Source organism: Lepidochelys kempii, chromosome 3 (genome assembly GCF_965140265.1).
Source record: "Lepidochelys kempii isolate rLepKem1 chromosome 3, rLepKem1.hap2, whole genome shotgun sequence".
In the NCBI taxonomy this organism is placed as follows: domain Eukaryota; kingdom Metazoa; phylum Chordata; order Testudines; family Cheloniidae; genus Lepidochelys; species Lepidochelys kempii.
This window is the reverse complement of record NC_133258.1, coordinates 115,040,859-115,060,474: the sequence shown is the minus strand read 5'-3', so window position 1 is coordinate 115,060,474 and position 19,616 is coordinate 115,040,859. Positions and strand designations below refer to the sequence as shown.

The 19,616-nt window shown below is 40.1% G+C and overlaps 1 protein-coding gene across 11 annotated transcripts in view; it reads right to left on the bottom strand.

Annotated features, from left to right (window-relative positions):
- The window catches only part of ESR1 (estrogen receptor 1), a 258,838-nt gene that overhangs the window by 72,856 nt on the left and 166,366 nt on the right, over nt 1–19,616 (bottom strand). For all 11 annotated transcript variants that reach the window (XM_073337674.1, XM_073337671.1, XM_073337679.1 and 8 more), the window contains one exon: nt 5,362–5,697. In XM_073337674.1, coding sequence (XP_073193775.1) covers nt 5,362–5,697 — 336 coding nt within the window. The remainder of the gene's footprint in view (nt 1–5,361; nt 5,698–19,616) is intronic.

Below are 19,616 nucleotides of genomic sequence, written 5' to 3'. Positions count from 1 at the left end.
TTCAGAGGAGGACAGAGAGCCAGGCTATGCCATCCTAGATCAGACTCTTTACCCATCTACGCTGATATATTATTTGCGCCAGTAGCCCATACATGATGCTTCAAAGGAGGTGAAAACGAATCTGCAGTGAACTTAGCCAATTGTGAGCTGCATTGTCACCTGAGAGTTTTCCTCAGGGCCTCAGCTAGTAATCACGTTATACTTTGACATTGGAGCTTGCTTTTCGGGGGGTACAGAGATCAGGCTGCCACATCAGAAAATAGTAATTTAGAAACATCACTCAAGTTACTGGACTGATTCTGATACAATATGCCAATCAGAGATTAGAATAGATACAAACCTCAGACACTGAATACAGGTACAAGAAAGAGCTGGATCAACAAGGAAACGGAGAATAGATTTAAAAATTTAATTAAAGCTAATGTTAAAAAATTATGTAATACACAGATCGAGAAAAGAGTGTCTGTACATCTGGGTATAGTACAATAGCTTCCACTTCCATCAACAGAAAGGAAAAATGAATTTAACAGTGACAGCTGTTTCATTTGTTGCTTACTTAGTTTCTTAAGATCCTAGCAAATGTCATGTTGAATGACTGAGTAGATTTAGCACAGTTATTGGGCTCGAAAAGGTAACATAATATTGATACTGGACATGTTTGTTTTGGTAAATGTAGTAAGAGTCTAGTCTAGTGGTTAGATCAACAAACAAGGATTCAGGACTCCTAGGCTCTGTCCTTGTTTCTTCCATTAACTCCATGCATTGCACTTTCATCTAGCTACTCAAAATGTGATTCTACTCTGAAAAGTGATTTTATGAAAATGGACCCTTTCTTGTCCTCCTCCCCAAGTCAACATAACCAGGGTTAACCCAGCCTGCTTTGTACTGTGCACTAGCAGAAGTGATTACCAAGTTCTGATTTGTTACACACCGATGCAACCCCATTGAAGACCGTGAAGTTGCACAGGTGTAATTGCAGGTCTAATTGCCTTTATTCCTGGTAAAAATACTCATCTTGTCTCTCAAAACTCAGACTGGAGTTTGCAGTTAGAAAAAAATATCATTTTACTTGTCACTTTAGGAAATTGGATATGGAAATAGTTGATTGATAGATTTGGAACACGATGATATTTTCACAAGATTATTTCTCAGAACAGAAACTCATTTAAATGCAGTCAGAGCGCTTACTTATGTATAAAAGGTGTATAATACTGTTTCCCTAATTCAAAAGGTTGCTGTAATGCATAATCCATCAATATTTGTAAAATAGTATGAGATATTCAAATGTGAGATGCTATAAATGGGCAAAATATTATCACCAGATACGTCCCCTTTAAATGTTGGTGTTCATAAGATATCTCTGCAACACAAGGATTGTAGAGAGCCAGTCTACAATTTTAGAGCGAAAGATTTAGGCCCAAAACCTGCAAGGCGCTCAGCACTTTCAACTCACATTAACATCAATAGGCGTTTAAGGTACAGCACACCCACAATGAGGTGAAGAACACCTCAAAAAACTAGGCCCTCAAAGTTCATAATCTGGACTTTTGCACAGATGCTGCAGCATATTTGTGGAAGAAGGAAAGTCAGTAGTATTTTCACATTCTGTTTGGATGCATAATTGTTGTTGGTAGCCATTTCAATCATTTAGTGCCATATTATAGAGCTATTCAGCCAGGGTGAAATTTACTGCTGGGCAGAGAGCCAGCACAAGGCCTATGCACTACTAAGTCTGATTTAAGAGGTGCATAGGTCTTGTGCTGGCCCTGTGCATAGGGACAAATTTCACTTTATGGAAGAGAAAGACAATACAAGATAGTATGTTATAAAGGTATTATCTGTATACGAGTTCAGGAGAGCTGCATTAACTCATGAGTGCTGAGGCTACCAATAAGTTTTGCAGGTCATGCGCAAAGAGTATTAGTAAAACCTCTATATCACACCACACCATATGGATTCTATTGGCATTGTCTGTATTACAGAAAAGCGTTTTAGAAATGTTTGATGGTGTTGTCAAACTTTTATCCAGAATATTTTATATCCCTACACCAAGCGACGCTACCTTACTAATCATGAGTCCCACTGTACAATATTCAGAGGGAAAGAAAAATCATAACTAAAATTTTGCAAATCCTCCTCCTTCCACAAACCCCTTTTTCTTATAAAATAATGCAACATTTGAAGTCCTACATTACACAGTCTACTTGTCATAGACTGAAAATTGCCTGTCAGTGTAAACTAATTTTGTGAGGAAAGAAGAAAACATTTTGGGAAAAGGTGCGTGGTTTCTTTTTTTAAAAAAGCAGTTGTTTGAAGCTACTCAGAGGTTTGGAACTTTGAAAGTAGTCCCACCAGAGGATTACTAGGCAGATGAGGTGGACAAAGGTGTATGATTAATGCAATGTATCAGATGGCTCTGCAGTTTATCACATAGATACTACCACATATGTAGTCCCATTTCATATCCCTCCATTAAATCACCATTGCCCATTGCATCAAGTTTAAACTTTTTGTCCTTGCCTTAAAGGGCCTGCACGTATTGGCCTTGACCTACCTCTCAGATCATGTCCTTATCTTTCTCCTGTGCCCCCTTTACTCAGCCAGTGCAGCCAGTCTCACTACTCTATTCATGTTCTTTTGCCACTTCAGTTTCTTCCATGCTGCCTTTTCTATGGAATAATTACCCAAACCCAGTATGTCAGGTCCTCACCCTCTTTCATGTTCAAATGGGTCTTGAAGATTCACACCTTCCACAATAACCACACATTAAAACACCCTTTCCACCCCCAAAACCACCTTAGAGAAAGAGACCACCACCCCCACAGCTGCCCTGGCCCCGTCCCTACCCCGCCTCTTCCCAGCCCCCATTCCAACCCCTTCCCTGAAATCCCCACCCCAACTCTGCCCCCTCCCTGCCCCCCGGGGGTGCAGGGTGCAGCAGGGGGTTGGGGTGCAGACGGGGTGCAGCAGGGGGTTGGGGTGCAGACGGGGTGCATCAGGGGGCTCAGGGCAAGAGATCAGGGTGCGGCTCAGGGCAGGGGGTCGGGATGCCGGAGGGGTGCAGGGTGCAGAAGGGGGCTCAGGGCAGGGGTGTGGAGTGCAGGGGGGTGCGACAGGGGGCTTAAGGCAGGGGGTCGGGTGCAGGAGGGGTGTGGAGGGTGGGTCCGGCCTGGCACGCACCAGGGACAGGGCAGGCTCCCTCCCTGCCTACCGCTGCGCCGCTCCGGGAAGCGGCCGGGACCTGTGGGGGGGGGGAGGGTACAGGGGTCTGGGTGGAGGAGTGGCCAGGGCAACACACAGACCCCTGTGTCCTCCCCGCCCCCCCATTCCCTCAAGTCCCGGCTGCTTCCCGGAGCGGGCAGGGCAGGCAGGCAGGGAGGGAGGGAGCCTGCCCTGCCCTCAGTGTGCGCCAGGCTGGAGCCGCTCTAGGTAAATGCTGCAGGGACGGTGGTGAGGCGGGAAGCTGGCAGGCCGCAGAAAATAACCCCGCGGGCCGTGTGTTTGAGACCCCGATCTTAACGAAGGTGAAAAACCTAGAGTGGCCCGTGAGTGTATATTATGAATTCATTTGTGGCAGACACACCTCTGCAGGGGAGTTCCAAGAGGCATTATGTGAAAGATGTGCAAACCCTCTGTGATACCCTATGACAGGATGTTGCTTGTGCTCCACCAGTCCTACTAGAAGCAAGTAGCAGAGACCTTGAGCAGACTTTGTTCACAGGGACACAAGGACTGCTGCCATGCTTGGACTTTTCACAGGGATGTAAGCAGGAGGAAGGCTCCGTGTGCCCTTTCCACTAACTTGCACAACAGTGTAAGATCACACATAATTAAACTCTATGTCTGGTCCTCAGGTGATTAAAGGGTGTTTGTAGGACAAGTTCCTTTAAATGAGAGAACCATTTTCAAATTCCTATAAATGGTAAATGTAAATTAATACAAAACTTGAGATATTTTTCTAGAGCAAGACAACAGTGCAGTGTGCTTCTCTTTTCCATGCAACAGACATTCTAGTCTCTATCATCAGAGAAGAGATTTTTAATTCAGCCTTTCTAGTCCACACTGCCATTACTGTGTTTAAATTAGTATGACCAATAGCTTTAAACATTAAGGTCCCTATTTCAAAAATACGTTGTAGAGGCCTGTTCAAAAGCACACAGAAATTAATGGAAAGGCTCACATTGACTTCAGGTCCTAAAAATGCAACTATGTTAAAAATAAAATTCCCCATGTGATTTCCTTTAAGTTACTATGAGAAATGACACATCCCTTACAGCTTTTCATTGATCACAGCTTGAGCCCACTAAGTGACATGTGAAAAGTTGTTAAAAAAACAACAACAACACATAAGGACTGGAAAACAGACTGTGTGTGTTATTGATTTACTAAGTAAAGTTTTGCCAAGTTTAAGTGAAGGACACAGAAAAGAGGCATGACCTACAGCATTTGACCTAACTAAATCTGTAGTAGTGGACATTCTCAGAACAGTTGTTCACAGAATCTACATAAATGTTAATGAAATAAAGGGCTAGAATATGAAATTAAAGAGATTAAAAATTGGCTAAACTAGGCAAAACATACTAGTAGGTATATTGTACCAGTAGGCCTAGTAAAGAGAAGTTCTGTGATAAAATTAAAGATTCAGCATGCATAATAAATGTTTAGTGAATATAATGCTTATGAAGGGTATTGGACTGATAGCTCTGGAGGCTGGTATCTTCTTTTTATCCACAGAACAGGATCAGTCCATTCAGCAGAAATGCAATCTTCCCCACACTACCCTGTCAATGACCTTCAACTCGGACGACCTTCAGACATCAGAGGGTTTTTAATGACCACTCATTGGTTTCTCTGCTTGGACTGTCATAAAGGGTGCCGATCAGTGCCAAACTTGGTAGCGTTTTGTGGTCTGGACACCTGTTTGCTAGGAAATAGACCCATGATAACTAGTCCATTTCACATAGGCCTCTGAATCTCTTTTATACAGCAAAAACTTGCATTTGTAACAGATCTAGGCAAAGTTTGATTCACTGACCTGGCAATGAAAGATTATATCCTGGTGCCAGTTACCTCCAAGCTATCTATTATATTTGGCAGACAATATATTATAATCTACAGTAACGAATTTTTCTGAACAAGATTTTTTCCCTAAAGTTTTACCTGCGTTTCCCAAAAGTTTCCTTCTAAGGAGCACCACATGAAATTTGTAATTTTACAGATAAGGATATTTAAATGAATGATTTGTAGATAATGAGGAAACTGTGTCTGTGGAGTAGGGAGAGGGAGAAGGAAATTCCCTCACTTAAAAGTAATATTGGAACTTTTCCAGTTAACCACTGTTCGAATGATCTATTTTCTTACCTGGGACCCTTTTTGCCCAGTTGATCATGTGCACCAGTTCCCGGTCTGCAAGGCTGGTCAACAGGGTCATCATGGAGGCTTCACTGAAAGGTCGGTTAGGATCATACTCTGAATAGACTATGGGCGGCTCAGCTTCCAGCAAGGCGCTGACCATCTGCTCTGCTGTCAGGGTCAAAGCTGGACTGTTCTTCTTGCTATGCTTAATCACAAGAGGACTTGTCCAGAGGGTGGGGGTTCTCATCTCAATAGAAGTAGTCCCTCCATTCCTGGCATCCTGCTCCTCTCTTTGACGTTTGTATTTCAGCATCCGCCCACCTCTGCGGTCTTTTCGGATCCCTGGAGACACATAAGAATCTGATTAGCTTCTTTTCCTTAAACCTGTACAACTACTCATGTTTATAACTTCAACCAATCAGCAGATGTTTGTATAGAGTCATGCAGAACTCCTTTTGGGTTTGTTTTCCCAAGAATCAGTCATAACCATAGAACCTTAAGCTAGTACACAGGGGGAATGCTATGTATATTTGTAAAGTATAACATTAAGAATGATTCTTTATTGTAAGTGATTCATAACATTTCAATGGATTTGGCTTTGGGACGTGCTTGTCAAACACCAGCCTGGGGGAGCCATGATTTGATGCGCCACTCCTCTCAAAAACAAAACAAAACAAAACACAACCAGCAACTGAACTGAATAAATATTGTCCTACTACATGAACTGCCAAAGCATGCCCTAGCTTCTAGCATACAATTAATCACACATGTTTCACTGAGCAGGTCATCAGAGATAGCTGAACGCTATGTGTGGCTTAAATAGATCACAAATGTTGGACCCCAAAACTGCTCATGAATGCTGTGGTGCTGGTCCAAGCCTCTTAAGGCTTTCCACACTAACAAATTATTTTAATTATAGCTTAAACCAGCACTGAGCACTTGTTCTTTGTTAGTGGGGAAGAACCACTCAGGGAGGTTTTCCCTATCATACGTTGTTCAGATACTATGGTAATGAATGCTGCACAAAGTAAACAAAAAGTACATAATAAGGAAAATATAAAATGATAAGATCACAAGAGGGTTGCCATGTGACCTCTCTTAAGTGAAGAGAAGCACAGAAAATACACCTGGACTGTAAAATTTCTGGAGCATGAACTGTCTTTGTTACTTGTTTGGATAGTGCTTAGCAGAGTGAGGCCCTGCTCCTTGATTGGGATACCCATCATAGTAGTAGTAACAGCAGCAGTAACAACAAAAGGCCTGGCCACAGAACAAAGTCTCCCTTTGTGGAAAAAGTTACAAAGAAAGTATTTTGAAGGGGCCTGGGTGGGTTCCATCAACGCAGAGAGAAGACAGAAGATAGGGAACTGGGGAGGAGGCTGGGAGAATAGTTTAGAAAAACCACCAGAGAGTGGTCAAGAGATATCATGCTGTTTGGGTGGGGTGGATGTGTCATATTGGGCACTCACTGCACCCACTGAAAAGCAATTCATCTCAAGCCCTCTCAAAGGTGTCAAAATCTTCACGCTTATAGGCGTGCTTTAAATATAACAAGGGGCCCCAAATTTGGTAGCACTGACACCACCCTTGCCACCCCAGCACAGTGCTCACTTTCTATGAGCAAACATCCATACAAATGGTTTTCAAACTTTTCCATAATGTGAACCAATGTTACAAGATAAGAAGGCACACACACACTCCACATAAAGAAAGGGAGGGTGGCCATGACTCTCCTGAAACCTGTTCATGACCTCCAGGCTGAGAATCTCTGATCTATATGAATAAATATCTTCCCGCAGAAAAATGACACTTCACTGAACTAGGGCAGCGTGAAGAGGGCAGAATTTTTATTCTAATCTACTAAAATCCTGTAGCTCCTCTAACCATATTCAATTAATCTTTCCACATACATTGGATTCATTAAATCTCTCATACCCATCACCTGACCTTTTCATGTTTTGCCGATTAGTTAAACTAATATTTTTTCTTAGCTAAGTACCTTAAAAGGTTTGCTGTTCCCATTTTTCATAAATTCATTGCTTTTTTCCTACCACAAAGGCTTCCTAACAGCCAGAACAAAAGATATTTTGGCAAAACTTCATCCTACACCAATTCTCACAGTAGATTACTGGGGACTATTGAATAAGAGATCTTAATTGCTATTTTCTGTTGCATGGTTTTAGGACTATGATGTTTGTGAATTAAAATTTGCCTATGAAATCAACAGGCACAATTGTGTGGAAAAAACCACGTGGTTCACATATATTTGAACACATCATAACTTCACCACATCCTGGATTATAGAACCACTGATTCAAAACATCTCTGCTTTAAAAAAAAATCTGATTGATTGAAATATAAAAAGTGCATGTCTATGAAACCTGTTAACATTTATCTGCTTGCTGTCATTAACATTATATAATCAATAGTCAGACAGATAGACATACAAATTCATGCCCATTTTGTGTAGGCAAAACCCACCCCAAAACCCATCTATTAAAAATCATCACTTGGCAGTAGCAAGAATGCAACGTTCTGTTGTGTGTGAAAAAGACTTTCTTTTATGCTTTGTCTATCCAGTCATTCCTTCTTCCCAGATCGTTGTTTCACAGAATGATAAGTCTGGTGTTAGGAGAGGTTGAAATCAGAAGACGACATCTGAACTGGCACTAAGGTCATGAGAAAGCTTTGTGTCTGGGGGTAGAGACAAGACGGTCTCATCACAATTCCTCCTCACACATCCTCTATACCACCAAATTATTTATATTCCTGATAAAGTCACATGGCTCATTACAGCAAACGGGGCGGGGGATAGCTCAGTGGTTTGAGCATTGGCTTGCTAAACCCAGCATTGTGAGTTCAATCCTTGAGGGGGCCATTTAGGGAGCTGTGGCAAAAATTGGGGATTGGTCCTGCTTTGAGCAGGGGGTTGGATTAGATGATCTCCTGAGGTCCCTTCCAACCCTGATATTCTATAAAAAGAAGATGAGAGAACATTCAGTTAGAGCACAACATGTGATATGGTGTAAACCAACACCAGGTAATACCACTCAGTGGTCAAACAGACCTGCACTGAAGACAAAAAAAGATTACATGAACATTTTAGGCACAGAAATATTCCAAGATTCAATAAGTGTATACACTAAATTTCCATACAGGTGAATTGTGTCTTGCAATCCATGTTTACTCTGGTTTTCTACAAGTTTTGTCTATGCTCTAAATATGTTCTTCTTGAAACCAAAACACACTATGGAGCTGATCCTGCACAGCAATCCACCCACATGGGGTCCCACTGACTTTACACCAGCATAAAGGTACATGTTGGCCAATCCCTGTGCAGGATCAAGGTCAAATTTAAAAATGGAAGATTCTAGCAAGGCATGGATAAAGTTAGCAATATTGTTTGTGTTCCTGTGATCAAGATGCAGAGGGCCAGATCTTCACATGGTGTAAGTTAGCTGAGCTCCATAACATGAGCTCAGGATATAAACCCAAAAGACTATTTCTGTACTAAACAAGAAAAAAACAAATTGGAGAGACATAGCATGTCATTGTTGCTTTGGCTCACTTGTTTTTGATAGGTGTGTCAAAATTGTTCTACACACCCACATTTCATTCCTGGAGCCCCTTCTGATAGTGCTCATGATTATTGCTAGGAGCAGAGGTTTTGAAGTAATTTCTAAAAGTAAGGTACTGCATTGTAGGATGGAGCTAGGAGGATCTGACGACTTCATAAGTCTGCTAAACTTGTTGCCTTCTATCCATACTGCAGAGGAACATGTTGTAGTAAACAGGCAAGGTACTAACATACTTCAACAGGACTTTATTTTTTAAAGTGGAAACCTTTTTTCCAAGCTACTGTTGCACCCTCAGTAGCTCTCACTCAGCCTCTTCAACTCCTCCCCCCTCCTTCCTGTTTCATGTCCTTTCAGACTCTCAACAGCCAGTGCTCCCAATTCTAATAATTACAAGCAACATCTAAACACCACACATTTGTAGACCTTCATCAATTCAGTAAGCACTAAGCTAAATATCTCATTCCAGAGATGATTAGTGGTACAGTCAACTGGTACATACAACATGGTACAGTCATGCATATGACAACCAATACACTCAATGCTTGTTACATTTTTTTGTAAAATATTGTGCTAATATGTAGTACATACATTGCCGCACATGACATTGCAAACTGTAGCTTCCGGTGACATCTTTTTGCCTATGAATGCAATTTAAAGTGTTGAAAAAGTGATCTTTAAAGTCTTATCTGGGTTGGACCATACATACCTGAGATATCACCTGTCTCTCTGTTTCACCACGATCTTTCAGATCAGCTAGAGTGCAGTGTTCTTTCTAATATTGCCTTGATTTGCATGTGTGGTGGCTGCTGATAGGACACCTCAATTCTGGAATTCACTTCCACATTGGTTCAAAAGAGTCAGTTTGTCAACCTTCATTGCATGGTGTAAAGACCATCTGTTTTCACAGGACTCTCTGCCTGCTCATGAAAGTGTGGATGATGTGCTTATTTTCTAGATGGAGCATATTATTTTTATTTAATGTCTGATTTTGTTGTTTTGTTTAAATTATGTGTCCAGAGACAAATGAAATGGGTACTTTATTCTAAATCAGGAAAATCAAGTTTAGACAGGGCCATATTTTCTTTTAGATTGGAAGTGGTCACTTAGAATAGGATTTAGATTAGTTATGTCCTAATCCAGGATTTTTCCTCTCTATATGTTAAGGAAATATTTAGGGTTCCTCTGACACCATTGAGATAAAATGTTTCAGTGGGAAGCTGTTCCAAATGGTACATTTTAGAAGAATACAGAGCAACCTGTTAATTTCATTTTCTTGCTGGAACTTTTAGTTTTGGCACTTAACATCAACAAAAGCTGAATTTTCTAATGAATATTCACTTAATTAAACAGGTCCATTTCTGCTGAGTCCTAAGTGAAAATAATCTGTTTAAGAAAATATATTCCTTTTTTCATTTCCCCTGGGCACATCTGCGCCTCCACTAGAAGAAATCAGAGCCAGTATCACAGTCTGAGAGTGAGAGCATTAATCTAAGCAAATATTTGAATCAAATTTATATAACCTGTCTCCTCAACAGCTCCATATTTGGCTGGCTGTGTTCTTAAGTCAGACAGGGTTGGACAGGTGAAGGATGTCTGCCAGTTATTTTATGTGCCATATGTGGTTGATCATCTGTGAAAGAACTGACTACTTGTAATCATACAACTAATTCACATTTCAAATGTGTATATTGGACTGATTTTTGAGAGTTTCCTACTAACTTTACTTTAAAAATTAAGAAAGGTTTCTTCAGAAGTCAGTTTTTTGAACCCAGAGAATGTACCCAACATACCTTGGTGCAAACCAAGCTTTATATTTTACTTCAAAGGAAACATCTTAACCTCGGTTCTACTTTGCAGCTTCAGAGGCTGAATCTGAGAATTTTAAATGCATTCCTCATGTCTCACATCAGGCAGTGACATTATTATGATCACAGACAGAAAGTCCTTTAAATCTGTATAAGAATTACTGCTAATCAGAGATTTATGTAAGTTTCTACTACTAACTCTTCATTTATCTCCTAGATGGAGAAATTAGATGATTATTCTATTATTCATTATCTTGGACTAAGGGAGTGAGTCTCTCCCTGAAAAATTTGAGGGCCTCCAAATTTCTTTCAGCTTATGAAACTTTAACTTGAGTTTCTATAAGTAAAAGAAAAACAAGCCACAGATAAGTATTCCTAAAACAAACATTTCTATCAAGCTACAATTTGACTGACCCATTTCTACAACCAAACTTGAACTGAACCTTTAAGTTTCTGTAATGTATGGATACATTAATTCCAGTCTGTATAGAACCAGAACTGCAAAAATACTATGAGGAAGGCTATTCTATCAAAAATGGAAGTACTAGGGGGAGGCGGGGGGGTCGTTTTCTTGCACTATTTCCATTTGAGTTTTAAAGATATGATGAAGATTTTCAAACTCCAAATAAGTACCCAATTTTCAAAATTATTGAGCACTGGCAACTCCCATAGAAGTAAATAGGAGCTGCTCAACAGCTGAAAACTAGGGCATATATTTAGTGACTATATGTGGTTATAGCCACCTCTTTTTGAAAACTTTTGCTAATAAGCTCAGATAATTTAGAAATGCTTTGAATAATCAGTAGAACTCTTGGATGATTATCTTATCCTAACCTAAAGTCCAACTTCTAATCTTTCGGTCAGTCTCTATTTTTCCTCCCATCTACTAGTGGATAGTGATAAAACATCAACTTCATTTGTACCTTATGTCAATTATTCCTGAGAGAGCAGGAAAATTTGTTTTGCGTAGAATTGACCCAAACTGTATATTTTAGATTTAGAAGATCACTCAACATTTTTGAAGTCCAAATTCTGTTTCACTCTTGAAAAACATTAGTGCTGGAATGATTTATATGTTGCTATTTTATTTCTTCTGTAGTCCTAGAAGCTTGGCAAAAATAACTATCAAACAGAAAACTTATTGTTTTCATAGCACAGCAGTACTTAAAGCATGGTTCTTTTTTAAATTAAAATTTTGTTTAAAAAACAATGGTTTAAATTAAGGGGGGGGAGTATTTCACAAAACTCAAGGAAACTTTTGTGAAACCTCAAACCTAAAAAAAAAAGTTCTGCATTTTCTGCGAACTCCAAACCACCATTGGATTCTTCGGTCATTATTGTGTATTCACTTCTTCAGAAGTACTAAGCATGACAGTGACTGATTTTTTTGGTTGGTCCTATTATCTAATCCAACTCCTTGTAGCTTGTGACAACTCTCCACAACACTGATTAACCTGGTATGGATGCAAGCCTTATCAACACCATTTTTCAAGAAATCATCTGAAAGTTCATCACCGATGTGCAGCTTGACCTCAGCTAGCCATTCATTTTCAGTGACAACTTCTTGTTTGTTGATCAGTCAATTGGTGTGCAAAGCTATCAAAATTACTTCAGTCCTTGGGATTCGGTTAAGGACAGCAAATGCATGCCCTTTAAGTCACGTCAGACAGGAGATCTTGGCCCTAAGATGGTGGGCTCCTAAAGGGCTTTCTGACTCTATATAGTAGGGCAATGTGCACTTTACCTTAGAAAAACAGCCTTATAAATATAAGCATTAATTTAAACTTTTTAAAATAAAAACTGGTTTTTATCCTCAGTACTTTCCAATTTGGGAGGGCTTTTTTGTTTGTTTTGAAAGAACAACAACTGAAAATAGTTTTATACATTTCTCTCCCATCATTCTTGGCTTTGATCTATGATCAAAGACAGATCCTAACAGGGAATTGTACATATTCCTCCCTCTATTGTAGGGTAATTCTCACTATTCTCTCCATAAACTTTTTCTTCTTGGTACCACTTATGTTCCTGAAAGGAGGGCAAGGACAGCAATGTTTCTCCATCGATAGGTTGGAAGAACACTTGTCTATTGTGAGTCTATTTCCTTTCCTTCTCCCCAAATCTAATATCTCTATGAAATACATCCATTCTTTAGGCTGTGCTCACAATCATGACATAAGAGCCTTCCTGTACCCATTGAACTATGTATCACAACTATCTATCTCCTATTTAGTTTCAGTCACAGAAGGGTAGTTAATAATGGTACATTCTCTGATTCTCAGGAATCTCTCTCCTAGACATTTAATTTTAATTTCTTATGCATTTTTTTCAATGAAATGAATTAATCTTGATGCAAACAGCGCATTCATATCTGCTTACCTCACAAAATACCAAATGGATCTTTTATTTGCAATTTTGCGGTGGTAATACTGTATTGAAGATTTCTTAAACAGGTTTGTTATCAAATGATAAATACATGCAGATCCAGAATATTTGTCCTCCTACGAGCAGTTGCTTAGCAACATGAAATAACCACTGGTTTCCTATAGAACAGTGATACTCAGACCTCAGTGGTTTAGTAGCCAAATTACCCAAAAGAGCCACAGTAGTGTGAATTCATTGTTTCATTTACTACTTTGTGTGTGTGTACCCACGCACACAGCAAAATGACTGACCAAGTATTTTTTTTAATCAACTACACTTGGTTAAGAACATCTGGATTGGTTGTAAAAGCATCTGGATTGGTTAATAACTAAAACTGGCTAATAATTAAAATCACAGTGTGTTTTAATATCATGTGTTGCAAAGAGCTGCAGGAGACACTTTAAAGAGTCACTTGCAGCGAGCCTCTGTCTAACTATCACTGCTATAGAAACACTAATTATTCTGATTTTTGTTTGTTTCTTTAAGAAAGCCGTGCTGGATCAAAAATCAAAATCTGGTTTCTAGTGTCTCCTGCAGTCTGTTTAAATCAGCTGTACAGACTGTATGTGATGAAATAATGGAGAAAACCCTACATCCACTTGTCGTATGATAACAAATTTGATTACTATCTCAAAGCAGCTAACAAACATATGAGTTAACTTCCCAATGCTCCTGAGAAGTAGGGAACTGGGATATGGTGAGATTAAGTGACTTGTCCAAGGTCACACAACATATACGTAGCAGACCCTAGATCACCTGACACATTGCTGTGCCTTAACCATGAGGCCATGCAGGTAAGAATGAGTATCTTGTCTATTAAGTCACTGTTTGAAATACGTCCAACAGAAACTTTTGGCCCACAAACTTTTGGCCACTTGAGCACATGAATGCCAGATGCACGCAGGCAAGCTGGAGATTTGTGGATGCAGCCCTGACCTGTACATGCCCACTGGGCATTTCGCATATGCAGCTCACACACTTTTGCACATGTATTTTTAAAAATCTGGATTCTATGACAGAGGAAAAAGTTTTGTTCACATACATGAAATATTGCTTTTTAATGTTGTTTAATTCTGCAGATGCAATTGACTGGACTGGTAGGAGTTCTGTGCTGCCAGAAGGAAAACACATTGTAGCTCTACCTCAAATTCCCACTTCCTTGTGGTGTTGTTGTTGCAGGCTATGAATTTAATGGAAGAGGCAGCCAGAGAGTCTGGAAGAGGAGCCATATTACATTATCTTTAAAAACCTGCTCCCTGAGTTAGAATACCACCTCAGAAACAAAATACTCAAGAATTAAGGCATTCATTTATCAACATGGTGGCCCAAAATAACAGCTTAAAGAACCATCCCTTCCTCCATGCTTGGTCTCTTTGTCCTCTAACCTCTAAACACTTTAGAGTAAAAGCTACTTCTAAGCATCCTACTACCTCTCAATTTCAGGGTCCTGTAGTCAATACCCATTAGACTGAAACCCAAACATATGACAGACAGGTAAAAATCCAAAAATGTAAAAGGCAAGGAATTCAATAGTCCTGGAATCCTGACACTTCTATCAAGCTAAGAAAGCAAATATCTGACAGGGGAGGAGAGTTAGAGTCTGGTTACTAGGCAACTGGATTGTAGGTAGCAGCTTCTCTCCAAGGACCCGAGTACTGCTTTGTTTTTCCACATTAGTGCTATTGCATATAGAATTTCTGGTGATTCGCCAAACAAACTGATTTTAAGATGGGAAAGAAGCTTCCATCTAGACATTTGCTGCATAGCTTTGGGCTTTAGCTCTTCTGAACCAGAATTTTTTTCTCCTTGTTTTGGCATTCCTTTTTCTTTTTTTCTGGTCATTTTATTCCATCTTCAACAATACAATCGGTTTATCTTATAAGATTAGATCAAATATCTAGTTTTTGGCTATCAATCGTTTTATCAGTGCATCTTGTAGGACATTTTGGCGTTTTACTGCAATAACCTACTATATTATATACCACAACAACAAAACCTCATAGAATCCTCTCCCAATACATGTACAGCCTTTCTCCTGTAAAGAATCCCACATTTAGAAGGAAGTGGTATAATTAAGCAGGGATTTAAAGACTGGATTAAACAATAATATGACTAAAAATATAAACACCTGATGAAAAGAAAGAAGATTTCAGAACTACACAAAACCAAGCAGAAACAAGTGAAAAGAATAAGATGAGAAACAAGACATAATGATCAAACTGTAGAGGAAAATGTTCAATAAAAGAATTCTATACAGACAGAAGTTAAGAGAAAATTGTAAAAATTGTTGAGAAGGAATTGGAGAGAAATCTAAGGAAACAGCAGTTATTTTGCAAAAGTCTTTAAAGAGAAGGAAGAAGAAGCTGAGGTGCCTAAGATAGGGATCATACTTTTTGGCCTACTATTATATAACACACACGTGCAGTGTAGGCAAGACAAATATAAACCTAAATTATACTTGGTAGAAATAGGAAATAATGAAAAATGGAATTGCTACTATACTTCTGAAATTGCCGAACTATCCAAAACCTTAAAATGCAATCTTTTTTGAGATAACAGTGGTTTCACCATCAGTGAGTCCATGCCATTTTTAAATGTAAGAATATGGGTGTGGAAGTGGGGAGGTGTCCAGCTGCCTGTTCTTCCTCTTAAGAGCATTACAGTGGATGAAATCATCCAACATTACACTGGGCAGAGCTCAGCCTTCCAGTCCTCTTAGGGACTGGGCTTATAAAGAAGAGGCCAGTTCAAATAGATAGGTGCTTTCTAAATGTTCTAGTAATAATCAACCTCTTCTAATGAAAACTTGCACATTATTTGCAGATAAATACAGTGTTTAAGTATACAACTGTCCAACGTACCAAAGGTACCTATTAAGCTGTTAATCTTAATCATTCTAACTTGTATGAGTGAATATTAACATGAATTTGGTGAAATATAATAAGTTTAAGAATAAACTGTATGAAATATATATCATTATAATTATATCACCATTTGTGATTTTCTCTAGTCCTTTGCAATGAAATATGGAAATGACAGGATCTGTTAATGGATTGCTGTGCTCTACATTTGACAGACTAAGTGGGAATAGAAACTGGTAGTGCAGTGGATGAGTGGCACTGCCTACACAGGTTTTAGGTACAATCCAGCCCACTTGCACACTGAAAAAAACGTTATAACTGTTTAATTAAAAGTCAGATGATCCTTCCCAAAAATGTACTTGGTTCAATTTATTTTTCTTACAGATTATGATTGAATACTACAGAATGCAGATAATATTTTGGGGGTGGTGGTTGGGTTGTTTAAGATACCCTATAGTCTACCTTTATTTGCAGATGTGACTATACCTCATTTCCAGAATTTAGACTCGGTGCAACTTGGAAGCTTCTTTACCCTTGCTGGTGCCAAAAATTACATATAGTAAGATTAGTGACACTTCTTCTAATTGACTTGGAAACGGATTTGATTAACAATTTGAAAGCATAAATATAATAGAGAATAATGAACCAGGATTTAATTTAGCAGCAATGGAAACACTAGTGTAGACGGGGCACTGACCAAAAAAAAAAAAAAAAGGAATGAGTGTGACATGCACACAGAATGGCATCAGCAGGACATGGATCAATACTCTCTGCCATGTCCTACCGCACAAAGAACTGGAAAGAAGAAGGATTTGCCCAACTGCTTTGCGTCTACACTAAAACCTCTACCATTGCTACCACTGGTGGAGCTGCATCAGTGGTAGTACAAGGGTGAGAGATTCCCAGGAAAAGTAGCATAGACAAGCCAATAGTGGTATGGTTGGCACTAAACATGGTACGGTCTGAACACAACATGGTCAATACTTAGTAGACATGGCACCTAGTTATATTTCACTCTTCTCAGAGGCCTGTACTGACACATCTAACCACTTCACTGCCTTTATTTTGCTTTATACACAGGACCCCCTAATCATGCACTTCTTTAAATCAATAGTTTTAACAAAGTGAAGTGAAATTAGGCTCCAAGGGTGCCCCCAAAATATATGGTTGCTGGGGCTACTATCTGGCCTACATAAGAGCAGAAGGCTGGGTTGTATTGTTTTTTCAAACCAATTTTCATTATTTTATAAACTATGTTTATAGAAGATGGAGATTTGCCAAAGCCACTTATAATTGTGTTCTAGGTCCAAATGTCCTATTGTGTTTCAGCATGATGGTCCTCCCAAAGAGATTTAAGGCCTGGCAGACTGAGATGATTTCTTTTTCCATTTTTTTCTCTCTATATAAATTACTGTGATCATTGGGAAGCTGACTGTGAAAATATTCCAAATTCAAGATTTATAGATATTAATGTACTACTTTTGGATGCAATTCAGACCATCTCAACACTCATCTATTATAGAATGCTTTTATAGAATGCCATTAAATAGAAACTCGAATGGTGCTGGAGTCCCAGTTGGATAAACAGTTACTTTAAATGAGAAATGTTGTCAGAAATTAGCTGGAAAAAAATCTAGAATTAAGGTCTGTCTTAAAACAAATGTATATTCAACTGCACAATTAAGGTGGTAGCCCATAAACACTTGCTCAAATCCCTAGAACTAGCCTGGGTCTTGGACTACACATCTTACATAAGGGAGGAAGAGGGAGTGTTAGACCATCCAGGTCCATCTGAGTTCCTAGACCTTATGTTCAGGTGTGTAGGAGTAGATGGATGCTGCTTATTCCCCATCCAGATAAAGTGGATACAGAATGAATAGAGCCTGGTCTTCACACCCCACATCACTGGCAAACAAATCTGAGTTGGCACAGAGGCGGTGGTCATTTGCTGCTGTTATAGACCAGCAGCAAAATTATAACACCCCCACCCAAAGCAACACAAAGGAATTGTGACTCATTGGTGTTTCCCATAGTTACAATGCCTCAGGAACATGCTTATGGGGATACAGGTTACACACCACCACCTGGCTCTTCTGAATCCTTCCCACATCCATCATCAGATGTTGCTTACATTACAAACAAGGCTTTGTCATCCCTGTTTACCCTGGGCCCCTCTTTGCATGTTCTGTGTTGTTAAGTCCCAGATGTTTTCCCTCTCTGAGAAGATGTAGATCTACCTGAGCTAACTTTGATCTAGTTATGTCAAATGGCAGTGGAGCTGCAGCAGCATGGGCAGCATCACCTGGGTACACACATATATACGAGTGGCCACTGCCTATGCTGCGGCACCTTCACCGCTACTGAAATGCAGCCCAGGGTGCTGAGGGAGTCAGCTGATAGGATTGAAGAGCCACTGGCCATTATCTTTGAAAACTTGTGGCGCTCGGGGGAGCTCCCAGATGACTGGAAAAAGGCTAATGTAGTACCCACCTTTAAAAAAGGGAAGAAGGAGAATCCAGGGAACTAGAGACTGCTCAGCCTCACCTCAGTGCCCAGAAAAAATCATGGAGCAGGTCCTCAAGGAATCCATGTTGAAGCACTTGGAGGAGAGGAAGCTGATCAGGAACAGTCAATATGGATTCACCAAGGGCAAGTCATGCCTGACCAACCTGATTGTCTGCTGTGATGAGAAAACTGGCTCTATGGATATGGGGAAAGCAGTAGACAGGATATACCTTGACTTTAGCAAAGCTTTAGATACGGTCTCCCACAGTATTCTTGCCAGTAAGCATGGATTGGATGAATGGACTATAGGGTGGATAGAAAGCTGGCTAGATCATTGGGCTCAACGGGTAGTGACCAATGGCTCAATGTCTAGTTGCCAACCGGTCTCAAGAGGAGTGCCTCAGGGATTGGTCCTGGGCCGGTTTTGTTCAACATCTTCATTAACGATCTGGATGATGGGATGGATTGCACCCTCAGCAAGTTTGCAGATGACACTAAGCTGGGGGGAGAGGTAGATACGCTGGAGGGTAAGGATAGGGTCCAGAGTGACCTAGACAAATTGGAGGATTGGGCCAAAAGAAATCTGATGGGGTTCAACAAGGACAAGTGCACTTAGGGCAGAAGAATCCCACTGCTACAGGCTGGGGACCGACTGGCTAAGCGGCAGTTTTGCAGAAAAGGGCCTGGGGATTACCGTGGACGAGAAGTTGGATAGGAGTCAGTGTGCCCTTGTTGCCAAGAAGGCTAATGGCTGATTGGGCTGCATTAGAAGAAGCATTGCCAGCAGATTGAGGGAAGTGATTATTCCCCTGTATTTAGCACTGGTGAGGCCCCATCTGGAGAACTGCATCCAGTTTTGGGCCCCTTACTACAGAAAGGATGTGGACAAATTGGAGAGTCCCAGCAGAGGGCAACAAAAATGATTAGGGGGCTGGAATACATGATTTATGAGGAGTGGCTGAGGGAACTTGGCTTATTTAGTCTTCAGAATAGAAGAGTCAGGGGGAATTTGATATCAGCCTTCAACTACCTGAAAGGGGGTTCCAAAGAGGATGAAGATAGGCTGTTCGAAGTGGTAGCAGATGACAGAA